A 14,407-nucleotide genomic window follows, 5' to 3' on the forward strand; every position below is an offset into this window, starting at 1 on the left:
AAAAACAAATATTAGGCTGTATTATAAAAAGCAGAATTCATTATATTGCAGCATAAACAGTTTTACCCTTCATAATTTTCTAATTAAAAAAATAACATGTCAATATATGACATTAAGAATATTTTCGTTTAATTTTGTGCCACTTAATTTACAATGCCAAAATCTGACGCTTGAAGTAAAACTAGTGTGCACACTGATTCAAATCGCTTCTTCCCAAACTAAGTACTGATCAACTGACTTTAGACTCCTGGTTTTGGAGTAAATATGAGCAATTGCACACTATATCTGCCTTAGATAATAAAGTTTACGTCACGCAAAATAAACGCTAAAGAATCGACGGGACTCTTTTGTGTGCGACCAAGAAGCAACACTAGCAGAGGATGTGTCTCTAACCATGCACTTGAATAGACCGCTAAGAATGCGGGAATATGGAGCATATCCACTGCATGCAAATAGACCTGTGGAGAGCTCGGCTTGCACTCATACTGTAACAATTCATGCAAGCAGAAGAATACCATTTGACAGGCATTTGAGTTTATAAACGACTCCGGCGAATGCACGGGCCTATGAAGCTATTACGAAATAACTCAACTCCCACATCTCCAACCTGTCCCCATAAGGCACGTTAAAACCGGCCGATTTGCGGCTTCTGTGCACAAATGCTGATAATGCGAATGTTTCATTATGAATTAGCGCGAGTCTAGATGAGGAGGACAGATTGCAATCACGGCACAGGTGATGGCAAAACCGCGCAAATGCCCTCCTCGGCATTTTTATTTATTCAAAATCAATCCTGCAAGCCTGAGATAATCACACTGCTGCCCACATAGTGGGTGTCGAAAGCAGCAGCCCACACGTTGCCTGGTCACTATCACCAGGCCATGTCTGAAAACTTTACAGACTGTCTCCTAAATGCATGCATGGACAAAATAACACGTTTAATCGTGGTTACTCACCTTCGATGGCTCTGGCGGGATCTACAATCTCTATGGCAAGAACTAATCCCAGGTAAAGCAATCCAACAGCCAGCATGTTTGCATTGCAAGATGGCATTGCCTATGGAAAGATCACAATTGTTCACGTAAGGCTGGATTCAAACACCTCATCCAAACCTCACGATTGTCCGCCGTGGTCTGTTGTTTCTTGCGCCCTCTGACACGCTAGCAAACGTAGCTGAGCAGACAATATGCACAGCAGAGAATGTCATTAAAATCTATGCATAAAAAGGCTTTTCCAGCCTAAAAAGGCGAGGTGTTGTACAATGGCACGGTCATGTAACGTTATGTTGCTTACAGAATAACAGAATGCAAACAGAGGTATGTGGTGTCCTTCTTAAAAAAAATCTTTAAAATCAAAGCGGTCTTCTCTGTAATCAAATTATTCCTTTTGCAAAATCAGGATAATAAAAATGCAAGATCGTCCGTTAGCGGTCCTCGCTGCAAAAATAAAAATAAAAAAGGCTCCTCTCTTCTGTGCCCCACCGCTTCTGATGCTGGTGGTTACAATTTGAGTGAGTGAGGGGGGAAAAAAGTGTAGCCTCTACTGGACTGCTGCATGACGTCATCCCCCTCGACAGGAGTCCAAAAGACTCAAAGCCCTACGCGGCACTGGGCTCCTGCGCATGCGCGGCTCAGCTTACCTCTGACCATTTGTTTTCCCCCTTATTCGGTGGAAACTGATCCCGCCACGCAGCCATCTTGGCTCTTTAATTATGACTCAAAGTAATTCATTTGTATTAGTTGACTAGCTATATGAAGAATCGTTTTTTTTTTTGAGGTTTTAAAATTCAAGTCTTGTAATACATAAATTCTTATTACTTTAGATTGTATTTTTTTTCTTTAGCGTTTATATGATAAAATTAAGGAGGAAGAACAACAAATACAACTGCTGAAATAATAACAATGCAAAATATGTAATGTTTATATGTTATTATTATTATTATTATTATTATTGGTCATGGACAGTTCTGAAGTAAGTTTAGGTGGCTAGGATTCCCCTATTGCTATTTTGCTTTATTTACATTTCAGTGCACATTTTTGATCAATTATTAAAGCACACTAAACTGAAATGTAATTAATTGAAATGTATTAATTAATACAAAGAGTAGCTGTGTAATAATTAGGGTTAGCTGTTGGTTTCCCCCTCTGTTTCTTCCTTTGTTCATTTTCAGGTATGAGTTCTTTTGTCTCTTATCTTAAAGTGACATGGGTCCATCTAGTGGTCAATAAAGGTTATTATTGCATGAGCGGAGTAGGTTCTCATTTGCTTTTAGGTTAGTAGATGGACAAGTAAAAACTTAATGGGTGAAAAAAAAAATCTAATTTTAAGAAAATTGGCATTTGTGAAATCAGTAGCACTAATAAGTGGGGATTTTCTTTTTGTGAGACTTTCTGTGCCTTCTTGCTGTCTTAAATCCACGTCTTTTATCCTGGACCTGGAGGAAGTTTATTGGAGGTCACAGTCCAAGGAACAGATAAACACATTTCTAGACAGTGTGGAATTATCTGAAGCTTGGAAAATCCACCTCACTAACAGCAGGAAAGAGTCATGAACTTTTGTTCCAAACAATCCAGAGAGACAGCTCAGATGATACATCTCTGAGCGTACCATTTTCTTTTATTGAGTAGGCCTATATATTGTACTCTTTTATGCATTTACACTTGGAGCACCAACCATGAAGAGAGTGATTAAAAAGAGATAATTTCTTCATGGTAGACCCCTGTGGCAGAACGTCTAACCAGCGGAAAATACAACATCTGCTAAGCCTATGGTTTTGAAAATGTCCTACTGATATGGACAGAGAGGAAACATGGAGACCAACTGCAAGCTCATGGATCAGTCCATGCAGGGTTTTAGCCTAACTGGGACATTTTATAATGCCAGAACACAATCACATTTAGTCTTATTGTAGGCTCATTTCATTATTTTTTAATGTTATTATCGAAATATAATTCCTTTACAGTTTCAGAAATGGTCTGGGCTTAACTAAATTTCAACATTACTGATAAATAAATTAATGAATTAAAAGGAATTATTTTACTTAAAATAAATAAATCTTTTTTCAAAACAATGCAATCATTTAAGACAATATATATATATATATATATATATATATATATATTAAATCATTTAAATTTAATAATAAAAACACAATTTAAACATATATATATTTTTTAATTTTTAAAGTAATTTTTTATCCTTTTAAAATGAACTTTTCCCATGCTCCTCACAACAAATGTCAATATTGTCAATTAAAACTGAAACTATTACAAATAGCTATATTTTTAATATATATATATATATATATATATATATATATATATATATATAACTCTTTACAAACTCATTAATGAAAATTAAAAGTATTGTATTGGTAACTAACTGAAAGAGAAGAAGTTTAAGTTAAAGTCTTCATAACTAAAATGTAAATACATATAAATCAATCAAGATATGACCAATACACACAACAAAATGTTAAAAATTCTAAATAATAATAAATACTATAATATAACTTTACAAATACTGCTACAATAAGACTGCTCCCAAACATCCAAAACAAGTTAATACATAGAATGCCTAATTTATTCCATCAAATTGTGCTGTCCTCTGGGTGGCACTAGACACCAGTCTTTTTGCACTTTTTTCTCCAGCCAGTTCTCATTTTCTCATTTCAGGGTTTTTGTCCTCCACCCTCTCTAATAAATCCCACTGTTATATAGTGAACAAGATACCACACAGTTCTTGGAGATTTTACAGCTCCCACCCAAGCGTAATATAAGTGCAGTGATTCATGGAATACTTCTCTTTAAAGAAGGTCCATTGAAATGATCTAATAGATCAAATGATGTCACAGAACACATATGAGTCAGTGTTTAATGAATGTATGTAATCACTGCTTATTACAATGTTTATTTTTTTGAAAGTTTTCTTTTTTTGTGTGGTGCATGGTGTACTTTAATTTCTTTCTTTTAAATGACCGTTTTTAATCTTGGAAAATAACTTTGTTGTCTTTTAACATTGGTGAAGCCAAAACCTATTCAAAATCCTACTGAAGAAAAATAAATTCTTCATCTGAATGACATCTGCAATCCATAGAGAGGTCAAGACAAGAGACTGTGATGTGGGGACATCCATTCCTGTAGAGTCTTTTGGGAAGATGTGCAGCCGGCAGATGTTGTGGAAGGAGAACAGAATTCTGGCTATGTGGAGCATCTGGGAGTAGCGTAGCAGGGATCTCTGGCCATCCACGTGCCTCAACATGCATCTACCCTCATTCCCCATGCCTCACTGGGAGAAAGGCTTGGGGGTGGTGATAAAGCTCATTGTACATTGGGGTATAAATCCAACAAGCTCTTCGTCTGACACAGCATGACAACCAAGCATGCTTAATGACCTCCTCCCGCTAGGCATCTGTGACAATCTGTGCATTCAAACTTGCAGCTTTTTACTTCACAAGATTGAAGGACTGGAGTCGTGTGAGTTACTTGTGGATAATTGAGATATCAGCTGTTTAAACTCTCATTCTGACAGCACCCATTCACTGCAGATGGATCCATTGCTGAGCAAGTGATGTAATGCAATATTTCTCCAAATCTATTCTGATGAAGAAACAAACTCATCTACGTATTGAATGGCCTGAGGATGAGTACATTTTCAGCTAATTCAAATTTGGGGTGAATGATTCCTTTAAGCAGGATGTTCATGCTGCTTTCATGTAATGTAAGTGAATTGTAACCAGGAGCTGCCAAGCTACAAAAGTGACACAAATCCAAAACAAAATCCCCAAAATACCATGATACAGACTTGTGCAAGGAACAGAAAGAAATTAAAGTCATTATTCACAGAAAACCTTGCTCTCCATTGTCTGAAATCTTATTTGTGCAATTTCAATATGTGCATATTAAAATGTGGCATATTGTGGTCGCAGTAAAAGTACAAAAACGTAATGTCCGCACACTGAATTGACTGCTCCATAAAAAAATTTCTTTATTGCAACGTTTTGACCATCAGGTCTTCGTCAGGCACAGTACAACCAATAAAATATGGCAACACTGATGCCAAATCTGGTATGACACATTTTGCTGTGACGTATTTAGATATGTGCATATGTGAATGAGATTTAAGAGTAAAATTGCAGCAATAATGTTAGTCTGTTTTGCATAAAAAATGTCAAACTTAAATGAAAAGAAAAACTTAAAATGCAGCACATGACAATTTTTATTGTGCCTTTTTTTTCCATTTTGGTACTTCACAAACCATGGTCAACGTCCAATTTCATAGAATGGAAAAGAGCAGCTTGAATATTCTGCTAAACTTCTCCTTTTGTGTTCCACAAAATAAATCAAAGTGTTTTTTTGAGTAAATGATGCCAGAATATGCATTTTTGCTATAAAGTCGCACTGAAACAGAAGTAGCAACAGATCTTTCCATATTGTGGCTCACATCTGAGAGTAACAGATTATTGAAAAAGGAAAAAATGGTTCAGTCCATCAGCTGTTGATTGGATTAGGCTATAAAATGTGGGGCGGGGTTCAAGTGGACTAAATGATTTGATTGGAGAAGTCCTGCATATGTCACCAGAGAGAAGATACAGTATGATATATTGAATAAAACTTACAACCTCAAGAAAACATATGGTTCAATTGTTCACAATAAGACGTATAATATACATTTAGAAAATAAGGCTTATTTTCATTTCATGTCAACTTCAATAAAATTAAGTCATTACTTAAAATATGTTTGCTTTATTTTGGTGAATGGATGTACCTCACGTTTAAAAATTGACACGAAGATTGATGTCGCTCAGTTAGAAGAACAGCTCCTGAGCAGCAGCAGAGGAAAGAGATCTGTGTGTGTTTGTGTGTGTGTGTGTGTGTGTGTGTGTGTGTGTGGTGTCCTGTGAGGCCTAGCATGTTGTGTGGGGGTTGATTTGAGACAGTGCCAGCGTAAACAGTCCCAGACCACATGTTCTCTCAGGGCAAAGCGCCTGGCCACTCTCCAAGCACATCTGCACACAATCCCCCGCCTTCACCATCCACAACACTGGAGACTGAGCTGGTTACAATGGGGGGGAGGGAGAGGAATGGACTGTGTTCCCAGACTCCACCAACCTGCTGCAGACAGGCGGGACTACGAGAGACGAAATTACAAAAGGTCCATGCAATGATTTATTGAATTGAATCACTCCCTGATGATTTGGTTCGCATGCTATTTTGCGTACATGCATCTAGTTTACGTTATACAAAATTATTTTCTAGCTAGGAAATGGAGCTGAAAATGTGACGGCTCAGTAATAGCTCATATTGCATCGGTGCATTGAGCTTTGCTTCTGTTACCTTTGAGCATCACCATAATGTGTGAGAGCGCTATGAATAATTGGCAGCAATTGAGACCTTTTCTCTAGTGTGCGTTTGTGTTTGTGTATGCGTGTGAACATTGGGTAAATTACATCACACATCTTGGACTGTGGGATGTCTGCTAGGCCAACATTACTCCTCTGGCCCTCAGCCTTGAGCAAAGATGGATAGTTGCATAAATCAGGCCTGTGAATCTCCCGGCCCTGCACTTCAGATGTCACCGAGCTCAGAATGTGATCGCATTTGCCAATGGTGACACTGGAAAGATATCGTTGCGGTGTCCTGTTTGTGTCAAACAAAATCTTTGCAACAACATCTGGAAATTCTTACAACAAAAGCTGAACGTGTGCAACCTAGAGGTAACAATGCATGAACGTTCTGTCCAAAAAAAGGTATTTCCTTCAAAGGAAGACGTCCTAAATAGCAGGTAGGGAAGTGAGCCAGGCTTCCACAGGGCGATAATTACCGAAAGGGCCATGCTGACAACACCTGAAAAATTCAAGGTATGCGCAAACACCAAAGATATTCCCAACCCCCATCAAGACTTCATTCTCTAGGTCCCTCTGAAAGACAGCCGGTGTCTCGGCGCAAGATTAATTTGCTTTAGGCATGTGAAAAAAGCTTGTGAAATGTATTAGGCCTCCATCATTTATGATGCAGTTGTCAATTTTATTTTAAATACGTGAAATGTTTATATATGTACAGACATTGTGTATGTGTTCTTCACTACTTTTGCTTATATAGTCAAAAAAAAAGCATAATGGAAAGAGACAGATGAGAGAAATTAGATCAAAATTTTGTTGAATACAATGTATTATAATTATTTGTATAAATATTAGTAAGAAGTCTATTATTCAAATTATTTAAAAAATATTATTATTTACATTGTTTAAAATTAGGTGGTTTAGTTTTTTTTTAATGGACACTTTTGTTCAGCATGGATGCAAAAAAATTATCAAAACTGACAGTAACACATTTATAATGTTACAAAAGGTTTCTATTTAACATAATGCTGCTCTTTTGAACTTTCTATTCAACAAGGAATTCTAAAAAATGTATCACCATATCCATAAAAGTATTGAACAGTGCAACTGTTTTCAACATTGATAAAAATGATTTCTGAAGGATCATGTGACACTGAAGACTGGAAGGGCTGCTGAAAATTCAGCTTTGCCAGGAATATATTACAATTTACATATTTTTATTAAATATAAACATTTATTTATAATCAATATTAATATATTTTTTCCATAGGGTGTTTGTAAGTATCTATCTGATGTTTGAGTTGCTCTGTTGAAGGCCAAACTGTTTATCTTCTTGTGTACATATGCAAATCAATAGCTCAGTGACCTTCAATTGTCCAGGACAGCTTACAGGCTTGGAAGCGCTTATATTTCTGTTTAAACCCCAATTTTCTGATATTACCCGATCTGAAATGTTATAAATAAAATGATCTGCAAGACTAAACTGAACTGAACTCTTGGCAAATCATAAAACATTTGTGAATATGGATATCTACATTTCCAATCCTGTTTTTTAAGTCTCTGAGAACACCCAACAAGGCTTTAATCATTAAAATATACAGAAAGTGTAAATATGTCTCTACATATTAAACACTGTACCAACACCGTATGTAGCATGCAGCTCTTACCTAAACATAAACAAGCAAAATGCAGAGACCTGTAGACAGAGCACTGGAAGCAAAGAGATTTCATCTGCAGTGGCTAAAAAAAAAAACAAATCAGAGTTTTAAACAATTATCCTCCCACATTAGCCACTCATCTGACTTCAGATAAACACTGTTGGCTCCTCGGCTGTGGCTGCGATTCTGGAGAAGATGACTTAGTGGTGTATGACTGGGTTCTGCTGTGGGCTGACTCATGATCCCAAGTGTCTTTTGGGCTTTTCTGGCAACATGGTGTTCCTTTGCCTACACTGTAATAAGAAAAATAGTTAAAGAGCAGGTGTGGTTGTTCGAATTACCCCATAAAAATATGTTGACAGGTGTTTCAGGGATTATGAGAGGCATTTCTGTGGCTGCATATTTTATAGAATTCATAACTTGCACATATAACTTTCAAACGTTTGGCATAATCAGAACCAAATGAGCACTAAATCAGCATAGAGTGATTTCTGAAGGATCATAATGACTGCAGAAAAATCAGCTTTGCCATCAAAGGGATAAATGACATTTTAAAATATATTCTGATAGAAAACAATTATTTTACATCACAATATTATTCATATAATTTTGTATATATGACCCTGGTCTTCTTCAGTCACGGGTATCATCACACGGGTATATTTGTAGCACTAGCCAACAATACATTGTTTGGGTTAAAATTATAGATTTTTCTTTTATGCCAAAATTCATTAAGTAAAGATCATGTTTAAATATATATTAAATCTTAATTTCTGATTAGTAATATGCATTGCTAAGGACTTCATTTGGACACCTTTAAAGGCGATTTTCTCAATATTTAGATTTCTTTTCCCACCCTCAGATTCCAAACATCGTCCTATATTGGGGAAGTCGTGGCCTAATGGTCAGAGAGTTGGACTCGTAACCCAAAGGTTGCGAGTTTGAGTTTCGGGCCGGCAGGGATTGTAGGTGGGGGGAGTGAATGTCCAGCGCTCTCTCCACCCTCAATACCACGACTGAGGTGCCCTTGAGCAAGGCACTGAACCCCCAACTGCTCCCCGGGCGCCGCAGCATAAAATGGCTGCCCACTGCTCCGGGTGTGTGTTCACGGTGTGTGTGTGTGTGTGTGTGTGTGTTCACTGCTGTGTGTGTGCACGTTGGATGGGTTAAATGCAGAGCACGAATTCCGAGTATGGGTCACCATACTTGGCAGTATGTCACTTCACTTCACTATTGTCCTAACAAACCATACATCATTGGAAAGCTTATTTATTCAGCTTTCAGATGATGTAAAATGAAAAATTTACCCTTATGACTGTGGTCCAGGGTCACATAGCTAATGCTCAATAGGCTATTTTCTGTATTAACTAAATTAAAAGAACTCATAGCTTTCGTTTACATACAAAAATCTATTTAACAATATTTACTTTGAAAGTACATGTATTACCTTGCTAAATACACATTTTCACTGGGAATTTTTTTCCACAAAACATCATCTTTATTTTATAGGAAAATTGCATATATTACCCCATTAAGTTACATTTTTTTGTGGTATACTGCACTCTAGTTTTGGTGGACCAATCATTTACATTTGCTAGTGCTTTTACTGCTATCACAATAAGAATATATGTGAATTTGGGAATGTCCAGCATGGTGCATAGCCTATATAACCAGTGAATATCATATTTAATAGTGTTTGTGCAGCTGGGAAAATTCAGCATCGATTTCCAGAAAGTTCAAGAATGGGTCTTTCAGTTGATTTCCTCCATTACGAGCCTTGTTCAAAAAGAAAAAGTTAAACTCTTTTATTAGTCATAAGAGAGTATAGCTTTCAATATAATTTAGAACAGAATAGTGTGTACTATTGCTGTTTTCTTCCTGTGTGCTAATGAACAGCAGTGTGTGTGTGTGTGTGTGTGATCTCTTCCACAGACTCCAGGCTGAATGTCCCCGGTGACGTCAGCTGACTGTTTTGGCTGTACTAGGCGCTCCGGACACAGAGCGCGCTGCTGCTGCTGTAAAAATGCTGCTCTCTGTGCCGCCAAGGACAGGAATCAACCCATATAACGGCTATCCCAGCAGAACCAGTAAAAAGGTAAAGCCCTGTTCATATGCGGTGGCGTCAGCTGGTTTAGCCGGCGGAAAACGCTGATTTCTGTCGCTTATCTCTGTTGTGAGTGTAACTGCATGAGTGTGAGCTGCAGTGTCCTTGAAAGTGGACCCGTGAAAATACTGAAGTGTATCATCGCGCGATCGTGCCGGGTCCTCCGCTGTGGAGTGCGATACTGAAATCAGCGTGGATTAAAAAGTGGGCATCTTAATGTAGATGGCTGAGAAGTCACCTCCGGAATTTGCGGTCCGAAATGTCCACGGATAGATATTATGGGGACTCAATGCTTGTGGATTCGTTGCAGTAAATCAGTATATAGGAATATTATTTGGGATTCATGAGGAAAATTGCTTGATGGGGGAAAAAAGAAAATTAGTTAAACCAAGTTTCATGTTGAGTCATTCGCCCCACCCCTATAAATCCCACTACTATTACGGGAAACATGTAGGTTTCGGATTGACTTTGCAGAGACAGAAAGTCAATGAATCCGACATAGGATGCTTTTGATTTACGGGCTGTTTATTTTGGGTCAAAATGAGAGAAAAAACGCTAAATTTTCTTTTATAACATGTTAACTGCGCAGTTAATTTGTAATAACGAACGCATGTCCGACATACATGTTGGATACATGTGAACTACTCAGTATAGAATAGATGAACTAATGACAGATATGGCACTAGTGATTTTAATGATTAAGTTTGCAATAATTTATATTCAGAAACGATTTTCAGTTAGCTAGAGTTTCTGTTTTTCTACACAAATAAGTCTTCTAATAAAAATGTAGCATGCATAACGATTATTTTAATAGGCCTACTAATATACATTTTTAAAACAGATAATATATACAGTGGTGTGAAAAAGCGTTGGCCCCCTTCCTGGTTTTGAATTTTTTTGCATGTTTGTCACACTTTAATGTTTCAGATCAAATACATTTAAATATTAATAAAAGATAACACAAGTAAACACAACATGCAGTTTTTAAATGAAGTTTTTTATTATGAAGGGAAAACAAAATCCAAACCCACAAGGCCCTGTGTGAAAAAGTGCTTGCCCCCTAAACCTAATAACTGGTTGGGCCACCCTTAGCAGCAACAACTGCAATCAAGCATTTGCAATAACTTGCAATGAGTCTGTTACAGCGCTGTGGAGGAATTTTGGCCCACTCATCTTGGCAGAATTGTTGTAATTCAGCCACATTGGAGGGCTTTCGAGCATGAACCGCCTTTTTAAGGTCATGCCATAGCATCTCAATAGGATTCAGTATTTCAGTTTTGCAACACTTTTTGTCCTGCAAACACTTTTTCACACAGGGCCATGTGGGTTTGGATTTTGTTTTCCCTTCATAATAAAACTCTGTCATTTAAAAACTGCATGTTGTGTTTACTTGTGTTATCGTTGATTAATATTTAAATGTGTTTGATGATCTGAAACATTAAAGTGGGACAAACATGCAATTAAATAAAAAATCAGGAAGGGGGCCAACACTTTTTCACACCACTGTACGTTTTGGTTTTAGAAAAAAATGTATTTTCCTTTCTGTTTTGAGTTTAAGCTCAAAATGCTGCGTATTTATCACTTAGAATGAATTGCTGTCGAGTTTGGGTATGCAAATGTATGCAAATATTAGCTACATAAAGTAAGTTACTTTACCTGTGAACATTGATTTCCTGTTGTGCCCACAGTGATACAATGGTCGGTGTTATTGTGTACTACTATTCTTTTGTCAATCTCTACCTGACATGACATTAATACTGTACAATGCACTTAAACTTGTCAGCCATATTTTTAACATCATGAGTGAATCAGGTGTGCGTTCTTGCAAGTTTATTCAAAGCACTCCGTATTTATTATCTGCAATCTTCAATGCCCTTACAAGGTCATCATCATAAATAAACTGAAATAAAATGACAGTGCAAAGCGAAGACTATTAACGCGTTGACCATTTTAGGAATTAATGAATGCCTGATAAGTTATTAAATAGATAAAGGGAAGCCGTTTCACTGACATTGAGTATGATGGTCTATCTACTCATTAACAGTTTCATAAGCATACACCCTGTGATCTGATCCAGCTTGGCTCTCTAAATGTTATTTCAGCTTCACGCCCATGCTCACGAAATAATCCAGAAACAACGCAAAGATGCAAGCAGACTGGGTTGCTGATTTCATTTTACCTTTCAGTTTATTAAGAAATAAGAGAAGACCTTATTGACCTTGTATTGAGATTCACAGTTACATGTTTAACCACATTCATTGACCTCATTGTCATTATGTTATTAGAGCTAACCATGGACTTGATTTTTACAAAACCAACACTTTACTTATAAGTGTTGCTCTAGAAAACATTAAGTTGCCTGATAGCAGAGCTTCCACCAACCCAGCCACTGAGCAGGCAGGTGTCCGAGCCCATGGTGCATCTTTTCTCAATAACTCGCGCAGCGGGGAGAGTGCTGGGGGAGGAAGTGTAGGTAGTAGTGTGAAAGGAAGTAAGCTGTGTTGGGCAGGTGGGCATCATGTCCCTCGGTCATAAAGAGGACATGTTTGTCATTACTGAAAGGTTGTATATTGCAATGGAATGTAGATATTATGCCATGTATCATCCCAGGGATGGCAGTGAAAACGGTAGACAGTGTTTTTGGAAGCAGTTTTGGGCAGAATTGAATTCAGGGCATCTGTTTATAATGAAAAATAACCTGGCGATGTCAGGTTGCACTTCACCAGCTGGAACGGACTGGATGAAAAAGCGTTCAGTGGATTTGAGAAGGGGCTATTGGCCAAAAGCCTAGAGGCAGCCCTATCTGTTGAGTAAGGATGGCTGTTGCTGCTGCCAATGGAAGACCAAAAGAGGAATGACAGGTCCAGTTTGGACAACAACTTCCGGTTTCACTTGAAATATGTTGGACGAATCTTGGCTGTAGTGTTTTGTGAAGCTGAGGGAGCACTCTATATCGATTTTTACTTTACTTTACTTTTACTTTTACTTTTGTCATTTAGCAGACGCTTTTGTCCAAAGCGACTTACAAATAAGAAAAAGTAACTAAAACTAAAAAGTTACAACTCTATAAATACTATCTACCCACATATTTAAGAAAATAAAGAAATTAAATAAAATTAACACATGCATATAACAACAACATTTCAATAATAAACATATCAATGAAAAAATTAAATAAAAAGCTACTACTATCCCTTGCCGGTGTCCCTGCCCGGTGGAGTCGCACGGTAGAGTCGATGGTCTTTACACTCTTTGGTCTTCACACTAAGAGGGCTTCACACGACGACTGCCGCGACCGCTGCCGCGGTATAATAACCTTTATTATACCAATCCAACAAATGATCATTTCAATTCAGCTGGACCCACTTTCCTGTTTATCAACTACAAATGGCCAAGCAAGTGCACACACTGACAAGATACACGATACAGTACGAGACCAAACGCGATTTCAGCAACTCTCATCCTAGTAAACAAAATAAGCGTTTCCTAGCAACGGCAAATGCGCTAAACACTGAGACAAGTAAATACACTTACGAGCTGATTTTAAACTTCCGCTGATAGACTGCTTCTCTTAAAGACCACTTCATTACACTGCCTTCTGCTGGCGCTTGAACCCACTTTCCTGTTTATCAACTACAAATGGCCAAGCAAGTGCACACACTGACAAGATACACGATACAGTACGAGACCAAACGCGATTTCAGCAACTCTCATCCTAGTAAACAAAATAAGCGTTTCCTAGCAACGGCAAATGCGCTAAACACTGAGACAAGTAAATACACTTACGAGCTGATTTTAAACTTCCGCTGATAGACTGCTTCTCTTAAAGACCACTTCATTACACTGCCTTCTGCTGGCGCTTGAACCCACTTTCCTGTTTATCAACTACAAATGGCCAAGCAAGTGCACACACTGACAAGATACACGATACAGTACGAGACCAAACGCGATTTCAGCAACTCTCATCCTAGTAAACAAAATAAGCGTTTCCTAGCAACGGCAAATGCGCTAAACACTGAGACAAGTAAATACACTTACAACTTTTTAGTTGTTGTAGCTATTTAAAAATGCAGAGGGAGAATGGCAGGTGTGGGAAAAACTACCAAACAGTGTTTCTGCAGTGACTCTCAATGAGTGTGGGCCAGGATGAAGATGAACCAACTAGTTGTGAGGCTAAAGGTCTGTTAATACCTAGAAAGGAATGAGAAGGCTACCCAAAAGCACTCTCATTTGCATGCTTACATTGCAGGTCATTTTGACCCATTATGATTTTTGAGTTGTTTGGAAATACTGCTAAAACTATGA

General features: G+C 37.8%; 2 protein-coding genes across 3 annotated transcripts in view; one reads left to right on the plus strand and one right to left on the minus strand.

The window, feature by feature from the left end:
- Positions 1-1,516, minus strand: part of LOC306860308 (low-density lipoprotein receptor-related protein 1-like) — a 139,975-nt gene extending 138,459 nt beyond the window's left edge. The window contains exon 1 of the mRNA XM_079401941.1: positions 957-1,516. Coding sequence (XP_079258067.1) covers positions 957-1,053 — 97 coding nt within the window. The 5' untranslated portion in view covers positions 1,054-1,516. The remainder of the gene's footprint in view (positions 1-956) is intronic.
- Positions 1,517-9,959: 8,443 nt separating this feature from the next.
- Positions 9,960-14,407, plus strand: part of LOC306860783 (RNA-binding motif, single-stranded-interacting protein 2-like) — a 33,970-nt gene continuing 29,522 nt past the window's right edge. The window contains exon 1 of one of the 2 annotated variants that reach the window (XM_079402701.1): positions 9,960-10,093. In XM_079402701.1, coding sequence (XP_079258827.1) covers positions 10,022-10,093 — 72 coding nt within the window. In that variant the 5' untranslated portion in view covers positions 9,960-10,021. The remainder of the gene's footprint in view (positions 10,094-14,407) is intronic. The other variant, XM_079402700.1, reaches the window with a different exon arrangement.

The sequence above is a fragment of the Barbus barbus genome, assembly GCF_936440315.1.
Source record: "Barbus barbus genome assembly, chromosome: 41".
Lineage (NCBI taxonomy): Eukaryota > Metazoa > Chordata > Actinopteri > Cypriniformes > Cyprinidae > Barbus > Barbus barbus.